At 42.5% G+C, this 24899-nt stretch overlaps 1 protein-coding gene across 4 annotated transcripts in view; it reads left to right on the top strand.

The window, feature by feature from the left end:
- The window catches only part of LOC101482017 (voltage-gated delayed rectifier potassium channel KCNH1), a 105783-nt gene that overhangs the window by 43542 nt on the left and 37342 nt on the right, over positions 1 to 24899 (top strand). For 3 of the 4 annotated variants that reach the window (XM_004572629.4, XM_076884577.1, XM_076884576.1), the window contains exons 8-9: positions 4423 to 4622; positions 5922 to 6174. In XM_004572629.4, coding sequence (XP_004572686.3) covers positions 4423 to 4622; positions 5922 to 6174 — 453 coding nt within the window. Of the gene's footprint in view, positions 1 to 4422; positions 4623 to 5921; positions 6175 to 7098; positions 7457 to 24899 lie in introns of those variants that run through there. The other variant, XM_076884578.1, reaches the window with a different exon arrangement.

Genomic DNA, 24899 nt, shown 5'->3' with positions numbered 1-24899 from the left:
TGTCATATCAGCATGTTTACAACAAACAACAAGCACTCATATAATAGGAGTGTAGAAACAGAGTTATGATAGATATATATTAAGATAAATAGATAAATATAGAGATATAGGTATAAACATAAATATACATATAAATATAAAAAGACAAATATGTGTGAAAATATGTCATGGTGTACAAAAGTGACCAGGGTGCATTGAGGTGTGATTAATGCTGTTCCACATGTGTGGATCTGATCCACGTAGATAAATTAAAGATTCCGATAGCAGTGGGAAGGAACGACCTCCTGTAACATTCCCTCAGGCAGCAAGGTTGAAGGAACATGTTGCTGAAACTGCTCTTCAGATTGTCCAGTGTGTTATGGAGTGGGTGGGAGTCATTGTCCATGATTGCCAGCACTCTTCCCAGCATTTTGTTACTGATCACCACCTCCAGGGTGGCAAGCTTCATGCTAGCAACAGACTCAGCCTTCCTGATGACTTTGTTCAGTCTTTTTGTGTCCTTCTCTTTGATGCCCGCACCTCAGCACACCCCAGCAAAGAAGATGGTGCTCCCAACAACAGACTGATAAAACGTATAGAGCAGCTTGCCGCATAAGGATCTGAGCCTTCATAGGAAGTAAAATCAGCTCAAACCCTTTTTGTAGGCAGCTTCTGTGTTGGCAGACGACTCCAGCTTGTGATCCAGATGAACTCCCAGATACTTGTAGGATGTGACTATTTCGACGTCAGTCTCACCAATGCAGGATCTGTTTCTTCAGAAGTCCTCCATCAGCTCCTTTGTTTTGGCCACATTCATCTGCAGGTGGCTCACCTCACACCACCTCACGATTGATCAGTCCTCTGTACTTCTCTTCCCTTCCCATGCCCACACTTCCAATAATGGCCGTGTCATCAGAGAATTTCTGGAGGAGACAAGTGTCTGTGATGTACTTGAAGTCGGCCCTATAGATGGTGAAGAGGAAAGGGGACAGAACAGTTCCCCGGAGTGCTCCAATATTGCTGTTCAGACTCTCTGACACACAGCTCTGCAGTCTCACAAACTGTGGTCTGCCTGTCAGGTAGTCGCTGATCCATTGGACCAGTGGAGCCTCTACCTGCATGTCCTCCAACTTCTCTCTCAGCAGCCCACGCTAGATGGTGTTGAAGGCACTAGAGAAGTCAAAGAACATTATCCGAACTGTGGTGTTGTGTCTGTTGAGGGAGGAATACGCTCTCTGCTGCAGATGTATCACTGCATTGTCCACCCCTTAAGTGGGGCTGGTATGCAAACTGCAGAGGGTCTTGTGAGTGGAAGGCAAAGCTCACTGACGAAATCGAAGTCGATTAAGCTCTGCTCAGTGCCCAAATCTATGAGCGCATTCAATGAGTGAGACACACGGGGCAAGCTAATAGTCACAGGGAGCATTAGACAGGGCTTAGAGCTAACCGTGGATCTGCCTACCCGTATCCCCATACCTCGTACCTTTTCCTTTCTTCAGAAGTAACTGCCAAAGGAGCTGGACCGGAACGAGAAATGGGAGCGGAAAGGAAGAAAGATCACTAGGTTCAGTAGTTCCTCTCAACCAAATCCTTGAATGTGGCCAGCTCATCACAGGAAGCCAGGTGGTCCTGCATCTGATCATTCAGGGTATGATGGAAAACCCCACGGTGCAAAAATCAATAATAAATTCTGCTGTACTGCGTTTCCCTGCCTGAGATTTAATTTAATTTAATTTAATCTCTTTGCCGCACTGCCCTCAAAAGCAAGATGAGAAAAGGTCTTTTTAAACTCACCCAGAATAGCATCATACGGACACATGGAAACTGGACAGAACGTGAGAAACACTTCAGCCTAAGCCAGTGCTCCTCCCCTGGTTCAGCACAGAACCAGCTCGGGGTGAGTTGCAGTTTGTCATTCCCAAATGTTGGGTAAGATCTCATCCTGCTTACCCCCAATAGATTTACATTGTTCAGTTAGATGTTGTAGAACCTGTTCATATTGTCCTAATTACACACCTTGCTTGGCAATTGCAGAGCGAACCTGGGTCCATGGCTTGACCAGTCTGTACTGTCACAGGGCAGCCCAGAGGCCTGCGCAACTAAAAGGACCCAAAAGCAGGCTCAGTAAACTCAGCGATCAAATCACACATGTTTTATTCAGTGAGAAGAACTCCAAGTGGAAGACACCCAAATCCACAATAACCCAGCATGACCTATCACAAATATTTACACGACTGTACATAAGAATTGGGAAGTGGCGAGGAATAGACATAGGGAAGGCTTGAAACTTGAAAAAGGCACAGAAGACAGGTTTGTTAACAGTCATTTAACATGAAGTTAACTAGTTAAGTTAGTTAAGTTTTTTTTTTTAAAGCAGCTTGACTGCTTTGGTAGATGGGAGAGAAGTTTCAGCTTTGAGTGTGTTTGTGAATAAATTAATGTTACAAAATAAGAAACATCTTAACTGCTGCGCACAACAGCTCAGTAGTGGACCTATAGACCTGGCATCTGTTCTGAACCTGCTGTTATTGTTTTAACACCAACTCAGCTCCACCTCTGTGCTGAGGCTGCACAGTAACCTTTCGGGAGGTCACAGCAAGTTCTCTATGCTGCGGTCAGCTCCACACTTTGACTGTGTTCATAGTGGATGACAGCAGGCTCCTGCTGCATGCTGGATGGGGTCGGCATTGATCTGATGACCCAGAGTGCATACTGCTGACAGGCAGTGAGGGAGAGCAGCTGAGTCAGGGATAGACTGTATGGGCTCAACTGATGGGCTGAGCTGTGGATTTGCTAAAGGTTAATTTTTTTATACAGAGAAACACCAGTGCACACGTTCATTACCTTGTAGGAAATACAACAGAACTTTCCAAAGAAACATCTTTAGAGTAAAAAAAAAAGCCTGTTTGCTAGAAATGTCCTCTTGCTCAGAGCACCTCTCAAATGATCACTTACATGAGGTGAGAATAGCTAATCAGAGATTTTGTCTTTTTTAATATGTTAGTCTGGGCTGGGAAATGAATGTCTCTGTATGATTTACAGCACAAAATGAATGCCAGTCCTGTAATGTAGTACACAAGCCACAGTTAAAAACAGTCACACGGCGCTTTATAACAAAAATGATGATCAATTTAGAATCCCCAGTTAACTTGGTATATGTTATAAGCATATGTTAGGACTGTGGGAGGAAGCCAGAGCACCCACACAGACACAGTAAGAACATTAAAACTCCACAAAAAAAGGCCAGAGTCAACAAGGAGATTCAAACCTTTCAATGCTGTAAGATTACTAAACTTCTGCACCGTCCTCTACTGTGATTTCACTGAACAAAAACCTTAAACCATAAAAAATCAGTTGCAACTATTGAGCATTTACATTTAAGTGCCTGATTAACAGAAAGTAAACAGATGATAAAACTGAAATTATGTTTCTTTCCGGAACACTTCTTTGTCATTGTTATTTCAAAGAGTGTTTTGAGGTTTATTAAGTGAATCACACAACATGTTGATGTGCTTTTACAAATCTGGTCTTTTCTCTGCTGTTGATTTCAAAAAAACTTTCAAAAACCTGTCACTTTTTATTATCTTTCACTTCAATCTCTTTGAACTAGGAGCTAAATGAGGAGCTATTTGTAGCTGATATAATGAGGAGTTTCAGAAATTTCAGACAACTTGTACAAGTATTCTAGCATTGCTATGGATAGAAATTTCCTACCCAACCTAGCACCACTGATTAAAATTAATATGTTAGTGACCACTGACCATTGATCAGTGACCATTGATCAATGGCCATGGGCGCCATTGACAGAGAGGATGCAGTCACTGCATTGGGAGATGGTGAAAGATGTACCCTTTGGCCCCCTCTGCGATTCAGAGACGGTCTTTCCCTTTTCATATAAATGGCCTCAACCAGCATTCCTCCCTGTCAAGGATGTGTGCATCCTCGTCATTGACAGAGCAGTCACAGGGCTGTAAGTGAAAATTGACTGCAGATTCCTGGACTGATGAGTTAGATCTTCTATGGTCTGATGTGACGCCTTCATATTATTTATCAGAGTAATTTGTCGTTGTTTGAATCAAAAGACTCTTCAGAGTCCTCTGTCAGCTTAAGCAGAGTTTATTCGCATGACTGTGGCAGTGGTCAATGGAATTAGATAGTTAATGGATAAAGGCATTTCATGCATCTCATACTGGACTTTCGTATGGTCTTCACATTTTTGTATTTTCTGTTTAAACTTATTCTGTAACACAATAAGTTTTTAGCATTTCATATCTTATAATATGGTATTTGAGCACATCTACAAGTGACTGAAGTGATTGCTGCGACACTGAAATTCTGTTTTGTGAATAATAAAGACAGGTTTGACAATATAACATCGACAATGTAACAGTAGGTTTTGTAGAGAAGTATAAGAACTTAATGTTTTTTGTCCTCTGTTTACAGCGCTGCTGTATGCCACCATTTTTGGTAACGTCACCACCATCTTCCAGCAGATGTATGCCAACACCAACAGGTACCATGAGATGCTCAACAGTGTGAGAGACTTCCTCAAGCTCTACCAGGTCCCTAAAGGCTTGAGTGAGCGTGTGATGGACTACATTGTGTCCACCTGGTCCATGTCAAGAGGCATTGATACTGACAAGGTAAGAATTCAGTCCAAATCATTGTGTTATTGGAAGTGAAACAGCTGGTTGTGGTTGTATTTTTATTTATTATGAATTTTTGCTTCTATACAGTTATAGCTACAGTTTTAGCAGTAGCATCACTGCCCAACCAAACTGAAACCAGAATTCTTAAATTTTTAAGTTAGTTTTGAAAAAATGGAACCATTCATTTCCAACACCAGGCCGGGGTCTTTCTGTGTGGAGTTTGCATGTTCTCCCCGTGTTTGCGTGGGTTCCCTCCGGGTACTCCGGCTTCCTCCCACCGTCCAAAGACATGCAGCTTGTGGGGATAGGTTAATTGGAAAATCCAAATTGTCACTAGGTGTGAATGTGCGAATGAATGTGAGTGCGAATGGTTGTCTGTCTCTGTGTGTTGGCCCTGCGACAGACTGGCGACCTGTCCAGGGTGTACCCTGCCTCTCGCCCTATGACAGCTGGGATAGGCTCCAGCGCCCCCCGCGACCCTGAAAAGGATAAGCGGAAGCGAATGGATGGATGGATGGATGGATGGAACCATTCATACTCTTCTGCACAAATAAATCACAATATATTTCTATGAAGAGGCTGCTACGAAAACTGCAACCACTAAATACCTGCAAAGAGTAAGACAAGTCCTGAGCAGTCAGCTGAATGGAATGAACAAGATCTGGGCAATCGACACTTATGCCCCACTGGCCACCGGATACCTTGCTGGAATAATAATATGGCCAAAGGAGGACATAGAAGCCACTGACATCAAGACAACAAAGCTGATTACCATGCATGGAGGGTATAAACCCTAAATCGAGCATCTTGAGACTGTATGCTAAAGAGAAGGAAGGAGGCCAAGAACTAGTTAGTGTCTTTGTTGTCCAGGATAAAACAACAAAGATCCATGAATACATCAGGAAGGTGCCACAGCCAATCCTGTACTTAGTCAATACTTCAGGCAGTCATGACCAAAAGGATTGGCAGTGGAACAATGTTTATTCCATGTGCAACTTCAGTTTTTATTGATATTAGTTTTTAAATGTTTTGATGATACAGTGAAAAACAATCTCAAGGATTTCATAAGTTTCAAAAGTTGCTGGTGAACTGCTGGTGAACAGTAAGTAGAATGTAGTTCATCAGCATGGAAATGAAGCATAAAAAGGGCAGCATCATTATGTCTGCATTAACTGTATTTCTGTTTTCACGTCAGCTTAGGAAATCCTGAATATAACTACTGATGACATTTTAGCAATGATCATTATTTATCTGGCTCTGTGTGACGTCACCTTGGTCTAACTCTGTTTGCAGGTGCTGCAGATTTGTCCAAAGGACATGCGAGCAGACATCTGTGTCCACCTCAACAGGAAGGTGTTTAAGGAACACCCGGCATTTCGCCTGGCCAGTGATGGCTGCCTGCGGGCTCTGGCCATGGAGTTTCAGACCATCCACAGTGCCCCTGGTGACCTTATCTATCATGCTGGAGAGAGCGTGGACAGCCTTTGCTTCGTCGTGTCAGGATCGCTGGAGGTCATCCAGGACGATGAGGTGGTGGCCATTTTAGGTGAGGGTCTTCAGTTAGAGAATAAGGCTAAGATTGTTAAAAAATGAAGCTTTAGTCTTTTTAAAAGACAGTGTGACAGTGGGAAGGAAAAACTTGCTTTTAAGCAGGAAGAAACCTGTAGCAGAACCCAGCTCATGAAGGGGCAGCCATCTGCCGCGACCATAGGGGATGAGAGTGGGGAAGACCGGACAAAAGACATGCTGTGGAAGAGAGGCAGCAATTAATGGTATCTAAGTAGCCTAGAGCTACTGCAGCATAACTAAGGGAGGATTCATGTTCACCTGATCTAGTCCTAACTTTATGATTTGTCAAAAATAGCTCTCCATTTCTAGTTCTCATCCCCTACTCTTTCTGCAGTATTTTGGATCAACGGAAGGCTTTTAAAGGAGTCTTTAGGACAGCCTGATAATCAGGGGCGGAGCGTGGGGGTGGCTTACTGGGCTTAAGCCCGGGTTGTTTTGTCAGAAGCCCGGGGTCTTTTGGAGTGTAATTTTTTCATAGTTAGATGTCTGGCTGACAACTGTATAAAACAAAAAGTACACACAATATTCGAAGCACATAGTGCACACTGTGGGAATTTACGACTGTGCGTGAATCCCCCCTGATATTGGTATGATCCGAGCTCAGGCACTAAGTGACTGAGCGAGGGGGCGGGGCAGCTGCTGCCTGTGTACGCTGTTGGAGAAACGGAGCCAGCCATACTAAGGAGAGCTTAAGTTTGACCAGTTACCAAAGAAAATCATTCGTACTGTACAAATAATGTAAATATGACGGTGCATCACGAAAGATTGATATCAAACTGATCACTTGACCAATATTACGTTACTCGCTCTTCAAGTGAATCAACAAATGGCGAAATGAAAAGCCGAACAAATGCTATTTTTTTAGAGTCTTAGCTTACGTGTGTTTATTTCATATTTTCAGTTCTTACCCTCCCCGACTAAATCGGTTTCAGTTATGTACTGAAATATAAGAATGGACATTAGAGGCTTCTTTCAAAGAAAAAACTCAGGTAAATGTTATTTTATATATTATGCTTTGTATGTTGTTCAGTATATTTCTATGCAAAACAAGAGGGATTTCAGTACACAGCAGGATATTCACATTTGTAACCAGATATTTACACTTTAGGGAGAAAACATAAAACATTTTTACTGTACAACATCAATTTAGAGTAAACTTTTGTTTTAGATAAATATTGAAATATCTTTTGAATTAGTTAAATGTCAGAATAAAGAGAGACAGAGCTGTCTATTTTTTATCACTTTGATCAAATTTAGGAGTACATATACATTAAGTTTATTGTTAATTAGTAAGAAACTCCAGACAATTCCATTCTGAGCTGAAGAAGCTTCTGATAGGTTAGTAGAGTCCATGTGAGTAAACTGGTGGCACAGCTGTGGATGCATATAAGGCAAAACACAGAGCCTGTTTTTTTGAAATGGGAAAATCAAGAGATGTCAACCAAAACACCAGGAAAAGAACTGTGGAGCTCCATAAGTGTGGCTCAGTTTGAATACAATTTGGTGCCATTTGCAATTAAGAAATACAGATAGTTTCTCTCTTTACTCTTAAAGTTAACAAATATGTTTTTTATATTTATCAATCTAAAAAAATAAACATTTAGTCCGATTTGATGTTACAATTAAAAAGTGTTTGTGTTTTGATCTGAACAGTACATAAATATGTGGTTTCAACTGTATATTTGATGATTGTCAGCACAAAGAGGGAGAGAGAGGAACAGAGAGGGAGATGGAGAATGAGGACAGAACAGAGATGAACAAGAGCAGGTGAGACACACATGTTAGTCAAATGGTCATTTGCCAAAAGTATCACCGTATCATAGGTCCTCATGTATCTCGTACCTAGTGTTTCTTTTTAGGTTTGTTATTTTTCAAATTCTATATTTATTAAGTTATGCAGGCTTGTTCGCACAACAAGGATAAATAATTATATAAACTTTTCTCAATCTAAATATTGTACTTTGGTGGAATTAAAAAATAAGTGTAGTGCAGGTCTATGATGATTTTTAGTGCTACTATCATCTAGTTCTGATTCTGGTTCTGTCTTGGTTAAGTCCTCAGTAGTCCTGATTTTGAACTGTTGTAGTCCTGTTTTAATTCCGGATCAGTTCTGGGTCTGGTTGAATTGGGGTTTAGTCCCTGTGTCTTGATACAGCCCCGACTTTGTTCTGCCTTGCTGCTTAATTAAAAAACTAGTTTAAGATGTCCTGCACATGTGATATATATTTTTCCCTATATGAAGTCATTCTTTTTTGAACAAAACTCAAAACACAGCCTATTAATCTTTCAGTCATTTCTAACCCCCCCCCCCCCCCCCCCCCCCCAAAAAAAAAAAATAAAAATACCACATGCATACTACCCTTTAGGGCTAAGCCCCGGGTGTTTCAAATGTCTGGCTCCGCCTCTGCTGATAATAATGAATTCCAGTAGTCAAGAAGTCTAACCTTGCCTGACCTCGTTTTTCAGGATCACCCTGAGAAAAGATGTTTCTAATTTAGAAACATTGTGTATATGAAAGAAAGGAATCCTACATGTTAATTTAATATGCAAATTGCAGGTCATATCCTGTTCAAAAATTCAAAGATATTTAGGAGTTTTAGTTTTATATGAATTTAGAAGCATTAGAGATCATCCAGGCCTTTGTGTCTTAAGGCAGTCCTATAGTTTAACTAATTGATGTGTATCATCTGGTTTGTGGCTAGATAAAGCTGGGTACCTGCATAGGAGTGAAAATGTATGCTATGCCTTTTATTGATATTGAACAGAATTGATCCTAGCACAGATAGGAAAAAACTCCATTCCTCTTCAGATGATAAGTTAGCTGTTTTACCACTACTCTTTCACAATTTTTTTAGATAAAAGGAAGGTTGGAAGTTGGCCTATAATTAGGCAAATGAGCTAATTATAGGCTAATTTGTGAGCTAATTATATTACACCTTCCCCATTGCCGAGTAACTAATTTGTACATTTCTTATAGCCCATTTGTTGAAACAAAAATGATTTATTGTCCATTGTACGCTCTCATAGTAGTGCTATTAACCCTCCACACTATGTGGACCAAATATAAATAACAGATCAATGGTGTCTTTCAAACGCTATTGCTTCTAGTTAGACACACATACTTGGCAGATTATTTGTTACTTTCTGCATGATGAGAACGAAGGCTGTCTAAAATTGATTAGTTCTGGTGGGTTGCCACGTGGCCAGCGGCTGAGTTGAATCAGTTCAGGTGGGCAGCCCCATGGCCAGCAGCTGAGATGAATCAGTTCAGTAGGACTGCACCGTTGCCAGCAGCTGAGATGAATCAGTTCAGTCGGGCAGCCCCATGGCCAACAGCAGCGCTAGAGCCAATCCAGAGGACGGCCCGCATAGAAAATGGCAGTGACACAGGGCAAGCTGTGAATGGAGGCTGTTGGGCAGCTTGGCAGGTGGCTGGCATGCAGGACCAGACGAGGTGGATCCTGCAGGCGATGGCGTGGGAGCTGCGGGTAGAGGAGCTGCAGGTGACGATGTGGGAGTCGCGGGTGGAGGAGCTACAGGCGATGGCATGGGAGCTGTGGGTGGTGGAGATGAAGCAGGACCAGCAGGTGCGGAAACGTCTGGCAGCGGAGACGAAGCAGGGACAAACTGAACTGAAATACACATGCGGAATTGACAACTACAATGACAAGACAAGGAACAGGGAAACTGAGGACTTAAATACACAGGCTAATGATGATGGTGATAAGAGAGTGTTGAGTACACAGCTGAACTTAATGTAACTAATCACAACAGGACGTGGAACTAGACATAATGCACATAGTCAGAAGGTTACCACACTAAGACAGGAAACACATGGACTATAAACAGTGAACATAAACAAACTGAAAACACTGGATCAACAACCCAGGAACCCTGAAACATACATTTTAGAGTCAAATGTTCATCTACCACTATTATTACTATTCATCTACCACTAGAATATAGAAAAAGGTCACACATCAGCTGTCCAAACCTTGTGATGTACTGCTGACCAAAAAGAGCACAAAGTTTCATTTCACATTTGCCCAAAAAACATCTTGATTAGTCTTTTGGGAAAATATTCTTTGGACTGATGAGAAAATCTGTCTGTGTAAAACACCATCACAACTCCTTTTTCCTTTCCGGCATGGCCACTACTGAAATAGGGAAGGCATGATTAGAAGATGCTCACCGGCTGCGAAAGCCAGTCTCCCCTGCCACCCACTGCACATGCTCCACCCAGGTCTCACTGTGGATGACAACATCATCTAGGTAGAAGCAGTATATGTAGCTTGTGGACACAGCATGCGGTCCATGAGGCGCTGGGGATCTGACACAAGCCAAACCGAAGAAGCATTGTAACAAAAAGTGAGCAGTGCCTAACCAGTCCAGGAGCTCGTCGACCCGTGGCATCAAACTGTGAGATCTCATTCACCTTGAGATATTCAACACAGAACCATATAGCCCCATCTTTCTTTACTCCAAAAACAATGGGGCTACACCACGTGCTGTGTGACTCTTCTATTACTCCCAGCTTTAGCATTTCAGCCAACTCCTTTTGAACCATTTGTCTCTTGTGCTCAGGTAACCTGTAAGGTTGTGAACGCAGGGTCACACCAGGCTGTGTTTCAAAGGGGCACTCCATGGGAATCATATGGCTGGGCAGAGGGGAACACATCTACAAACTCCTGTTGCAGTGTAGCAACATCTGCTCTCTGGACCTGTGTGAGATAGTCATCACAATGGAGGAAGATGGGAATGATCGAATTTGGCACCTCTGGCCCCAACTAATCTCTCTCCTTCAGACTCATCAGAGAAGCCTCTCAGCATCTCTCCATGTTTCTAGGAGATTGAGGTGATATACCTGTGTGGCTCCACCTCTGTTTCACCGCACCACCTCATAGTCTACCTCACCCATTTGCCACGTGACCACTAAAGGTCATAACCTCCCCAATGTGTGCAGCTTTGCTCTCAGGTCCAGCATGTATTGAATCGTATTCTTAGCCAGGCTTGTACCTTCCTCCCAGCTTTCTTTAATCAGGTCCAGCAACCCCACAGCTTTCTGCTGGACAGCAACTCTGGGAGAAAGGGAGAAAATCCTGTGGATGACTGGAGCACCTCCTACACTGTAAACAGGTCTTACCAGCAACCCAATTGCAATCATCCTCATGAATGAACTTCTGAATCATAGGCTTATTCAGAGATGACCTGAAAAAAGTGTGCCTATGCCACAATTTTTGGAGGGCTTTCAGATCTGGAAACACAGAGGGAATGAACAGAGAGTCAGCTGAGGAAGATGAAAACCAGGTAGGCCACGGGTCCAGATGGAATCAGCTCCAGACTATTGAGGGACTGTGCAGATCAACTTTATGAGGCTATCACATACATCTTTAACCTCAGTCTCTGTCTGGAGAGGGTCCCCATTCTGTGGAAGACCTCCTGCGTGGTGCCGGTCCCAAAGACAACGCACCCCAAGGAGCCGAACCACTTCAGACCCTTTGCACTGACTTCACACCTGATGAAGACCACGGAGAGGATCATACTACACCACCTTCGCCCATTAGTCGGGAGAGACCTAGACCCGCTGCAGTTTGCCTACCAGCCGAACATCATCTACCTGCTGCATTGGGCCTTCTCTCATCTGGAGAGCACCAGGTGCACTGTGAGAGTCATGTTTTTTCATTTCTCCCGTGCCTTCAACACAATCCAACCCTCAGTGCTAAGGGGGAAGCTGCAGTGGGTTAGACCCCAGTATGTGAGGCTGCAGGACTGTGTGTCTGAGGTGGTAGTCTGTAGCACCGGGCCCCCACAAGGAACAGTACTCGCCCCTTTCCTCTTCACCCTACACGCTGCAGATTTCAGTTATAACACGGACACTTGCCATCTCCAGAAGTTCTCAAACGACACCGCCATTGTGGGTCAGGTGTCAAAGGGAAACAAACTGGAATACAGGAGGGGTCATCAATGACTTCGTCAGCTGCTGTGAACAGAACCAACTTTGCATCAATGCCACAGATTGACTTCAGCAAGAAGACAATCCCTATTACACCAGTGAACATCCAGGGTTTCAGCATTGAAACGGTGGAGGAGTATAAATACCTGGTGGTTCACCTCAATAACAAACTGGACTGGTCCACGAACACAAATGCACTCTACAGAAAGGGTCTAAGTTGACTCCACCTGCAACGGTGGCTGAGATCCTTCGGGGTGAACAGAACACTCCTAAGGACGTTTTATGACACTGTGGTGGCGTCTGCCATCTTTTAGGCTGCGGTCTGCTGGAGTGGTGGAATGGCAGAGAGGGGCAGGGGGAAACTCAACAAATTGGTCAAGAGTGCCAGCTCTGTCCTGGACTGGCCGCTGAAGTCCATTGAGCAGGTTGGGGAGGAGAGGATGTTGTCTAAGCTAAGATCCATCATGGACAACACCTCACACTGAGCAGCTCGTTCAGCAGTGTACTTTTACACCCACAGTCTTGGAAGAAGTGCTACTGCAGGTCATTCTTACCAGCAGCTTTTAGACTCTATAACACAGGTTATCTTACTGATCAGCAGTGATGGGAATAATGGTGTTACAAGTAACGGTGTTACTAACGGCGTTACTTTTTTCAGTAACGAGTAATCTAAGTAATTACTATTTCTATCGTTACAACGCCATTACAGTTACTAACAAGAAAATGTGGTGCAGTCGCATTACTATTTTTCAACAAACAGACGGCTGAAGCTTTGTTCAGCTTACCTCATCTTATATCAGTTGCACGGAAGTAGCTTACTATGTAAGTAATCTGGGCGCTATAGTTTTAAGCAGCTGCTTGCACTCCCGTGGACGGCAATCACTTTCTGGCAAACGATCGCTTTTTGGCACAACACCTGAATATAAGGGGGCAAAACAACCGCATGAGTGCTGCTGTTTGACTGAAGAGGAATAAAGTAGTCATGGTAAGCCAATCACATGACCACTTTAAGATGTCAAAGCAACAAGGTGATATATACCAGTTTTTAAATTGTGTTGATAGGCCACGTAAAACCAGAGTCATGATAAACAATATATATGTGGTGTTTTTCCTTTCCTTTACTTCTTTAAAAAAGTTAGTAACTGATTTACAATATTCTCAAATTAATTAATTAATTAATTACTTGAAAAGTAACTATTGCGTAATGTTTAACCCTCTGGTGTCCAGGGTATAATTGGCCATTTTTAACTACTTTTGATTTTACCTCTACATTTTACCTTTAAAAACTATTTACTTTGCCTTGTTTGGTATCATTCTTTTCAGCACAACCTCACAGGTCTGAATTTACAGTCATGTTTTCATTTTGACATACTCTATTAACACAATTGATCTAAAAATCAGACAAAAAACATAAAATCCGAGTAGAAAAAGTTATATTTTTATTGTAACAACCACAAACATGTTTAATGAATCATATTTCATAACTTTAAATGCAATTATAAATTGTCAATTTTAAAATCCTATGCACAAGTTTTGCAAACAACAAAGTTATTTGCAGCTATTTACCTTTTACCCTTTTTCAAATAACCATTTCAAACTATTTACATAACAATCAGCTGTTCTGCATTCAATAAGATGCCACACAAATTATTTGTGCCACTCCAAAAAAAAATTTTCTGTCCACTATAAAGGAGAACATCACAGCCTGATACCTGCAGGTCTGACAGCAGCAGGTGTATCACTCCTGTTTCTACCTGGAGACCGCAGTCGCCTCTAGGGATGGGTATCGTTTAGGTTTTATCCGATACCGGTGCCAAACCGGTATTTTTGAAACGGTGCCGGTGCTTAAACGGTGCTCGAACCGGTGCTTAAAGAATGGAGAACACAAAATTGGTCCAAAAACCTCTCATGTTCAGCTGTTGTTTTTTTTTGTAAAAAGATAACAATGTTAGCCTTTTCTGCAGCTATGGGGCATATATGGTATCACTCTTGGCTGGAAGCAGTGCTTAATCAATGGAAAAAACACAAACTTTGTCCAAAAACCTCTCATGTTTAACTGTTTTCCACTTCTTCTTTGGTCATTTTAGCCTTTTTGGCCAGGGTGAAGGGAGTATCTGCCATCAAACAAGAAGACAGCCGCATGTAGCTATGATGATGTTTGCTAGTTCACCTGACATGCATTAATGTAATAACGTGGTTAGCCTATTCAACGTAAATTACACACGAACAACATTAAGCTACTCCCGCAGAGAAGAACGGCTGCTGCTGCATCATCATCCGTCATCATTTCTGCTACACTGGCAGGGCTAGGGGCCAGGACTCTCCTCTTCGGGTTTTTGGGGATGTTGCTAACTCTGGGTCCGATAACAGGCACCACACCCGCAGTAGATGCGCTCGGTGTGAGATCTCGCAGCAAGCTATCAAATACGGCGCATTTCTGGGCTTTTAAAAAAAACGCTATGCGTCGCCAGGTGTTTCATCGGATTTGAGGTGTTACCTCCTTTGACAGTATCACAGTATCAGCTTAAAGCACTTGTTGCTGCTGAGTTTGCATATTTTGCTGTGAAGTACAGCCAGACTTTTGACCGCTTCGCCTTGGGCATTTTTAATCTGTAGCTCTGCTCTAAAAGAACGTACGTACCTGGACCCGCCTACTATCCTCGGAAACGTAAAATGATTGGCTAGAAGTGTATCACAGCTCAGGAAAAAAAAGCACCGAAATAAAGCACCGAAATGTGCGCTGCTTTTCGGTCTGGTTACTACCATTTATGTCGGTACCCATCCCTAGTCGCCTCATTGTTCTGACACACAACACAAAACTATCCACAACACTACACATTAACTACACACTCCAAACATGCTAAACGTCACAAATCTCTCACATTTCAAAACTCGCTCGCTCTCTTTTTCTGCTGTCTGTCTGTCTTTCTCTCTCTCTCTCTCTCGCCGTCACTCCTAAAACTTCCCCCTCTCCCTAAACAACCAAATGTCATGTTGCCATATCATTTTTGATTGGTCGACATTGTACATTTTTCCACCAACACGAACAGGCTGTTTTTTGTTTTGTTTTTTTATTTTTTGGTCATAAGCAGAGAGTGCTTGCTAGTGCTGTCCTTAAACAGTAAATGTGACGAAACTATTGAGGAAAAAACTCCGCGTATATATTGTTTACCTTGACTCTTGTGATTAAGCAGAGGATAAATAGGGGGTCCACAACACTCTTATGGACACTCCCAACAGGGCTTAAAAATCTGTGACTCTGTACCAATTGCTCTTAGAACTGAAGAAGCTTCTCAGGTGAGAGGTGAAACGCCTTCAAGAAACTTATAGAAGTCCAGATACTTTTCTTTCCAAGCTCCTTAGACTACAATGACCTGGATGACCGAGGACCTTCACAGACAGACCATAGAATTCTTTTTTTAGAGTTTTAGAATTCAGTAGAATTCACAAAGGAACTTACAGCTGTAGTTGTTATATTTACTGGGGAAATGAGTAAGGAGGACAAGGGAGGGATTTGAGGCAGGTTTCTAAGGTGTCAGGAATTGGCATCACCATATTAAAGTAGCTGCTACACAGAATGTGCACAAGTAATTTGTTAGTAAAGTAGCTGTAAAATTTGCATACTATAATTATAATAGTCTATTTATAGGTTATCAAAAGGCTTATCTGGGCATACAAGAGTTGTACCATGTATTTGTTGTGCCATCCCTTTTTTGCCATCATAAGGAGAATGAGTAAAGGAAAAAAGTTAGATGAATTGTCTTTTGGGCAACATCAGGGCTTCTCCTCCTGGGTATCTTGACTCTTGGCCCGTAAATCTGTGTTAAGAGATGAAGTTAGTTTGGTTTTCATGTTAATTCTGTGGTCTAATTTCCATATTCTGTTTGACTCCTGGCTCTGCCCCATGATCCACCCTATAACTGGCAGAAAAATAGAATCTTTGAGTCAATATAAGCTCAGCTCTCTATACAACCTGCCTCGCTCACAAACTCATGCATGCAACCTGGAGCACACAGGGAAACCAAATCACCAACCTTTCGGTTAGTAGGTGATCTGCTCTGCCACCTGAGCATCCCCTCATGCTATGGTGATCTGTGACCACTGCTATCCTGCTTTATATTTTGGGTTGCATGATGCTGAATCATCCACAAAGACCCTCAGAGTTAGCCAGTGGCACGTCCTATGGGTCAGCTCTGAATGCCCAGATTCCAGAAAAGGCTCCTATAAAATCATATGGGAGAAGCAATGACCTTTAACTGTGATATTTTTTAATAAATACAAAGTGATACCATAACCAACATGCAGCTAGTAAATACATGTTTTTTTTACAGGAATCAGTGACACAGAATATAATGTGGGAGCTAAAGGGTTGAGTCTGAATGGCCCACAAGCTCATGTGAACCTACAATGTCTTTTGACCGTCTGTTCTCTGTCATTCCCCCTGCTCCTACAGCAAAAGGGTAATTCAAACTAGGTGGAGTCTGTAGTTTTAAATCAGTAAAAGTTTTGTCTGGGTGTCCGCTGTAATCTGTCATGTCCAGTCAGTCCCCTCCCATGTATCATTGCTGATATTGGAGCATCTCATGACATCATGTCAAAAAATAAATAAATGAAATTCATTTATAAAATAAAATAAATTCCTTGTGATTTTGGAATGAGTTGGATCGCTGCAATCCTTTTTACCCACAAGGACATTCCATCTGATGTGTGATCCAAAGCCCATTTTAATTTGGAGAGGCGTACTTTGTGACTGTTGTCAGTGAGGTATTTTACAACACTTTAGTTTCAATCTTGCAGGCCGGCTTAAAAGGAGAACACTATTAAATCATCAATGTATAAAAAAATTTAGACCCCCCTCCTAAGAGATGAAACTCTACATGTTTTCTTTAAGTGCACTGTTATCAGTGTAGGGAATAACGCGTTATTAAGTAACGCTTTACAGTAACTACGTTATTATTGTGGTAACGAGCACGGTAACTAGTTATTATGCCAAAATCAAGAATGTGTTAATCGTTACTGGGATTTAGATAGGGTTGTTATTTGTTACTTCGTGTGTTGCATTCGACTTACCTCGGAAATCAGAACACGGACCTGGGAATGATGTCACACTCGAGTAAATGGCATTCTGGTTAGCCTCGTCAGAGAAGTCGGGATTCCAATATGGCAATGCCCTTGAAAATGGTTGTTTTGCTAGCCCTCTACAAAAAGAAATTACTACTAAACACATATGCAGCTATAGCTGGACTCGGTGGGCAGATGGAGATTTTTTGTTTCGTTTCGTTTTTTTTCGTAACGGTATAAACAATGAAAGGTGGTGGATTGGCCAGATGCTGGCAGATGTGTAAAAAATAACTCAACTGTTTGGTGGTGACATGGCGGAGCTTCCACAGATTCAGTTACATTAGCAAGTGGTGGAGGCCAGCAGGTGGATGAGAGAAAGGTGAGACAGGAGAAGGAGAGACCTGGGGCGGCCAGCGGTAAAAGGTATCAGGGGAACTGAACTTCAGGTAAGAAGTTATGACCTGGGTCAGATATAAACCAAGTTTAGGTGTAGTTTATTTTTGTTGTGCTAACTTTTTACAGTATGTTACAATAACTCGTACTGTGTACTAGCTAGAATGACGGAGTTTCTATACAGCTGGGCGGGTGCTATGATGTTACTGATAGTGAACTTTATTTTATTCATAAGGTTAGTTAGTAGAGTTGCCAACCGTCCCATAAAAAACGGAATAACCCGGTATTCAGAGAAAATATTACGCCTTTCGTATTGAGCTGAAAAGGAACGTGATTAGCCCCGTACGCTAGAATGAAAACAAGACACAAAGCTGGAGTTATCCTGTACGCTGTACAGCTGCTTCTTCTTCTCTCATTCTGTCCCCTCCCTCTCCTGTTGCTACTTCAATCATGAAACTGATCAAGAATCAGGTGATCGGCTTTTCTGTCACAAGTCCAGTCTCTCTTGTTTGTTTATCACCCATTTTGAACCAGAAAGAGGAACCCGATGTTGTGCTAAATAACAGCAGCACATTTAAGCTTGATCAGCTGTCGTTAGAATTTATTTAATATTACTTTCTAGTATCAGCTGATGTTTGCTGGAGCCACAGCTGTAAAAGCTGCTGGTCATGATGTCGGTTTGGATATGTGGTGAGAGGGAAACATGAAGATGAAACCAGGAGATGTCCTTACTGAATCATCAGAGCTGAACAGGTGATGGAGAAACAGGTTTACCTTTGAGGTGACATGAATGAGTTGAAGGGAAGTTATGAACTGTTTCTGAGAGACAAATAACACCAGGATCCTTTTCTAAGTAGCTGACAGCTGGTAACTGTGCAGGTGCGGGTCTAGCAAAGTTTTGTCAGGGGGGCCAGGTGGAGCATTAACAGGAAAAGGGGGGCACAAACAAAATACCCTTCTTTCTTATTCTCATTTAAAATGTCTAGCTTTTAGCGAATAATTATCCGAATCTTACAACCAATGTTTTCATCTGATGTAAAATGTAGAGAAATCCATTATTGTACATAGTAATTTATATTCCAGGGTCCCATCATAATTTCCTCAGAAGTAAGTACTGTATATGATGCCAGTATTTCCCACATTTTCTAGATTCTGTACCAGTACTGTGTAGGGATGGGTATCGTTTAGGTTTTATCCGATACCAGTACCAAACCGGTACTTTTGAAATGGTGCCGGTGCTTAAACAGTGCTCGAACCGGTGCTTAAACAAAAGAGCACTTAGCACTTTTAACAAAATGCTATACGTCGCCAGGTGTTTCATCAGATTCGAGGTGTTACCTCCTTTGCACAGTATCACCTTAAAGCACTTGTTGCTGCTGAGTTTGCATCTTTTGCTGTGAAGTACAGCCAGACTTTGACCGCTTCGCTTTGGGCATTTTTAATCTGTAGCTCTGCTCTAAAAGAACGTACGTACCTGGGCACGCCTACTATCCTCGGAAACGTAAAATGATTGGCTAGAATCCAAAGTGTATCACAGCTCAGGAAAAAAAAGCACCGAAATAAAGCACCGAAATGTGTGCCGCTTTTCGGTCTGGTTACTACCGTTTATGTCAGAACCGGAGCCATAATGGCACCGGATACCGGTACCCATCCCTAGTACTGTGTGTAAAATACCATCAAAAAGTCAATTAAGTTTTATTTTGATTTTTTTCTTTCTATTTATTTCTCACCTGTCTTTCTGTCTCCTTTCACTTTTTAACGGTTGCCATGTTAGAAAAAATATTTTGCCTGCCATGCGGTTTATTGATGTGGTAAATAAATAGTTAATGAAAATATCACTAAATCTGTCATTTATTATTTTTAATATTCAGTAACGATCATGTCTCACCTGTAGTCTTCTCTGTCTTAATGTCAGGTTTCCACTATGTGTTGTAGATAGTTCAGGAGGTTAACTCGAGCAAGCAGTCTTCGGGTTTCAGCTAAGTACTGTTTCGAATACCAGAATAGGGAGAATGGTGTAGGTTTAAGTTTATTAGACTGATACATATATACCAACAAGACAGTGTACATCACTGTCACAACAGTGTTTGTTTTCATTCAAAGGCCTCTTTGGTTCTTCCTATAATGCCTGGTGGGCCAGTCTCTAGTCAAAATGCCTGGGCCGATTTTTTTGTCCCAGTCCAGTACTGTATGGCTCTATATACATGCTTAATGTTGGAGTACGCATGATCTAGGGTGTTCTCTCCCTGTTGGGACATTTGACATGCTGATAGAATTTTGGGAGTACAGTTTTCTTGTCGACCTTATTAAAATCACCTGCAACAATGTGAACACTATCAGGCACCATCAGGGCCTGCTGTTGTTTGTTAGTGGTGTTCAGCAGGATGGGCAAGCGCCATGTTTACACTGGCGTCGGGTGGAATGTACAAAGCCGTGATGATCGCTACTGTCAGTTCTCTTGTTAGAAAAAAAGTCTGGCATTTTTTAGATATGTACACGAGGTTTGGGGATCAGTTTATGTCTATAATTGTCCCATTGTTGCACCAGCTTTCATACAAATAAATACAGACGCACTCTGGTCTGCTCTTACCGGAGTCCTTTGTCCTGCCCCAGCAGACCAAAGTGCGTCCTGCTAGCTGCACGCTAGCATCGGGTATTCCGGATTAAGCCAGGGTTCGATGATGAACAAGGCAGAGCAGTCATGGACATAGCAATTTCCCACTAGTTGCAATTTCAGGTCATTCATTTTATGCACAAGGGATCTGGCATTGAATAGATATAGGCTCGGAAGAGGTGGCTTGTGTGGTTGATTCCTAAGCATGACACCGGACCTGCAGCCCTGCTTTTGTTTCCTCTCCCTCCTCCGTCTCCTCTCCCTTCTCTGTCTATGCTTATGCTAAGGCATGCATTGCAGTATTCAAAATTATTGCATTAATAAAATTGTTTTGTTGTTGTTGTTTGTTTGATGTTTAAAGGGAGATGCGACTGTAAATTCATTATGTCATGTAATGAATATGAAGCTATTTTGCTTTTCTTAAGTGTTGCAAAAATGAAATGACTGAGCCTCACACAGGAATATCGTTGCGACGTGTTTACTAAACCTTCTGTTTAGTCACATGTACCCAGTGTTGGGTACATGTTGGGTAAGTTATTTGAAAAAAGTAATCAGTAACTAATTACTGATTACTTTCCACAAAAAAGTAATCCCGTTACTTTACTGAATACTTATTTTCAAAAGTAATTAGTTACTTAGTTACTTTTTAAAAACATGATTTACAACCTGAATAGGTAATAAAGCGATAGACCTTTCAGCCCAATTCTACTTTTTCTGCATAATCCATCATATAAAATGTAATCAAATGAAAAAGTCTCTTTTTAAAACTTGTTTTATTAGTTTTAATCTTTTAACTTTTAACTTAAAGACGTTTTCTTCCCACGCAGTGTACAGTGGACGCTAATGTTTTTGTCACTTATTATGGAATCAAACTCAAAGTAAGGTCAGTACTTCCACGCTTTTAAATGCTGCACGGTCATATGATCTCTCGCATTGAAAGTATTAAAGTAGTTTGTGCAAAACTGTGAAGTGAGGACTTAAAGTGGTTTAAGTGACAATGTGTCGAGTCCAGTAGTTGAAGTGAGTGTGTAATGGTATGTGCAGAATGTCAACAGTTCAAAAGCCTGATCGCTTGTGGGTAGAAACTGTCTGTGTCTGCTAGTGCGGGTCTCTATTCACTGCTTCTGGCTTTAATGGCTTACTGATGCTTACTTGGTCTGAAACAGACCAAGAACACAAGAAACAAAAAACAAATAACCTGGAATCCCAAACAGAAACAAAAAAGGTACAGAACCCTGACTCCAGAAGTCCAAAGAACACAGTTTACGATGTGGACATTCAGGGGGTTGACCTGGAGGACGATACCACAAAAGTCCATAAACACCAGGTTCCGGCGGCCGACCTGGAGGTCGACGGCTCAACAGTCCATAACAGAGCAGGTCTGGTGGCCGACCGTGTGGACGGCAACGGCGGCAACGTGGAGCACAGTCTTCTGATTGGAGGTGGCAGTGCTGGAGGTAAACAGTCCAAAAACACCCTGCTTAAGATTCTGAGGAAAACACAAGTCAGGTTGGGACGTTTCACAGTTCATGTTACCATGATTTGAATCCATATTGTCGTCTTCAAGTTTCAACGTGAGTTCATGATCAGCATTTTCAGTTTTCAGTTCATTGAAAATAGGAAAAGCAGGCAAAACGTGATCACACATCTCACACTCAGTCTTTTCATACTTTATTTCATGACCTGTCTCCTCTGAAATATCCTTACTTGCTATGAAAGCATAGGGGCCTTCTTCAAGTAGCTCCTTGGTGAGCAGAGCAGAGTCAGGAAGGGATGCATTAGCCACAGATAACTCAGTCTTTGATGGAACCCCAGGCACATTAAATGACACAGAAGAAAACACTTCCACCCCACTCCCCACACAATTAACATTATGGCCTGTGGAAATCTCTTTCAATCTAAGAGTAGTGTCAGAGGTCCCTACAAGATTACTAGGTTTGTCCATGATCATCTTTGAAACAAATTCTCTTGGCTGTGGCTGGGTTAGAAGAGCATTACTCAGCCTAAAGTTAGCACTGGCTAATTCTGAAACAGTGTCTTTATTTTCACAAACAGAAACACACAAAACAGGGGATTCCCCGGTCAGCTTAGAGGCTGGACAGTCAAACACCTGTTCGGGTGGCGGTGACAAGAACACAGGCTGAAACTCTCCAGTGCTGGGATTCACAGTCCATGTGGGTCTTACTCCTTGTTCATAGAAGCCAGACGAACAGACCACACCATTCTCAGTACTAGAGTCAGCCATCTTCACACTATGAGTCTCTTTTAACTTTGACTCTTGAATCTGTAATTCTGAATCTAGTTCAACTTCTAATGTTTCAATGGAGGCTGGTGATGAAAGACTGCATTCACTCACCTCCGGTCGTTGTGCAGTGCGACAGCGACGCGAACGCCGTTTCTTTTTGATGGTAGTTTCGGATGACCCAGACATCGGTGCCTCATGGGCGCCAGGCGGTGTTGCAGAGGCTGGGGAGCTGGGTGCTGACGGAGCGGTAGGTTCCCGGCAGCTCAGGGGACCCCCGAGAGCCAGGCGAGTTCCCAGGAAAATCTCTTCATAGTTAGGAGTGAGCCACGGCTTCTACCAGAGCTCCTCCTCTAGTTGAGCGCATGCAACGAGCTGCCGCTCTTCGAGGTCGAAATCCATGACCTCCACAGCATCCTCAACATCCTGTGACGGCAAAGTAGAAACCGGCGAGCTGAGGGGCGGAGCGGGCGCAGAAGGGTGTGGCGCTGTGGCAAACTTCAGCGTGCCAACTCGCACGCTTACAGCTGGCGGTGGCGAGGCTGCGCAGCCACGGGGCTGTGGTGATGCAGCCCGCGCACCAGGCCACTGATGCTGCCATGGACGGGGTTGGAGGATGTTGCGGAGGTAGTTCAAGATCAGAGGGGGTAGCGCTTCTTATAACTAGGGAAAAGCCTTGACGCTTACCCGCAACCAGTGAAGTAACTTCCTCCCTCTCCTCCACTGGCAACATAACAACTCCACTGCCTGGATTACTTCTCTGCTATTTGTTCCTGGGTCTGTCATGGTCAGGACGTACTGTCATGGCGGGGTGCGCCGGTGTGTTTGTTGGAGGGGACCCAAAAGCAGACACTGGAGGCAAGGAGCTGGTTTGCAAACTGAAGGCGAGCCTTTATTTCGGCTGAAAACATGAAACTATGAAACACCAAGAACAACTATGATAAACTATGACGAACCTATGACTGACCATGATAACAAAAGGTAAAACTATGACTGTGACAGGAACTATGACTGTAACTAGATGACATGAGGGAAATTGGCAGACATCCTAACAATGAACAGTAAGAGACAAAGGAAGTAAATACATTCATGAGGTTATCGGGGGAAGTGGAGACACATGAGGAAACAGCTGACTGGGGTGAACATAATGATGCACAGGAAATGTAAACTAAAACACAACGACATGAAAACTAGACTTTCAAAATAAACAGGAAAACATGACAAGACAGGCATGACAGCATTAACCAGGCAGACCAGAAACATGACACATAAGACACAATAAACAACAATGGGAACTTTAACACATGGGAACACTGCTGACACACATGAACCTAATGACAGGGCAGGGGAAGGGAAACTAAATACAATGAACAAAGAACATACTGGACTCTTTCAAAGTAAAACAGGAAACATGGAGACGTAGACATGACACACAGGGAACCTGATAAACCATGAACTAAACTGCAAACTAAACATGGCTGAATAACTAGATAACTGAAAAGAAACTGTAATACAGATGAAATAACAAAACAACATGAAACTCAGAAACACTGGGTCGCATGACCCAGGACCATGACAGGTTGCCCATAAGTGCTCTGGGATATCATGCAATTCTGGAGGTTCTGGGGTCAACTGGCATGGTTTCACTTGCTGAATATACTTTTATTACTTTTATTTTTATTAGCAGCTAACAGCTCTTACAATACTACTGTCTTGTTGCATGGTATGTGACTGGCTACAGGACTTTTTGACTGGCAGGCCCCCAGTCTGTCAGGATCAGCAACAGGACTTCAGCCAGCATTATTACAAACACTGGCGACTCCTGGCAACTCCACAGAGTTGCGTCCTCAGTCCCATCCTCTACACACTGTACACCCATGACTGTCACCTCCAATAGGGAAGTTCGTGGATGGACAACTCCTTCTTCCCCACTGCAATTAGTTTCTTGAACAGCTGACCTATTTTAACAGTAATAATAATTTGTCGCACATCAGGTCATCTTAAATATTAAACCAGCATATTAAGCTCATAGCTCTTTTGCACACAAATCTATTTAACACTTCAATTTTTGTCTCCATTTATTTATTTATACTACAGGGTGGCCATTTAGAAGTCGGCCATCTTGGATACAACTTTTGTTTTTTCAATAGGAAGAGGGCCATGTGACACATCAAGAAAAACAATGGTGTGCTTGGTTTCAACGTAAATTCTTTCGTGAGTTATTTACAAGTTTCTCTTTGTTCACAGCCATTGACATGTCGAAGAGGTTAACACGTGAGGAGCAGATTGAAATTGTGTTGATATCTGGTGAACGCAGTAACCGGGTCATTGCAGCAGATTTCAATGCAAGACACCCTACGAGACCACCCATCTCCCATGCTACAGTTAGCAAACTGCTTGCTAACTTTCGTGAAACTGGTTCAGTGTTGGATTTGCCAA

This window comes from Maylandia zebra, linkage group LG6, assembly GCF_041146795.1.
Source record: "Maylandia zebra isolate NMK-2024a linkage group LG6, Mzebra_GT3a, whole genome shotgun sequence".
NCBI classification, from domain to species: domain Eukaryota; kingdom Metazoa; phylum Chordata; class Actinopteri; order Cichliformes; family Cichlidae; genus Maylandia; species Maylandia zebra.
Note: the sequence above shows the minus strand (reverse complement) of the source record. Positions and strands in the feature narration are given on the sequence as shown.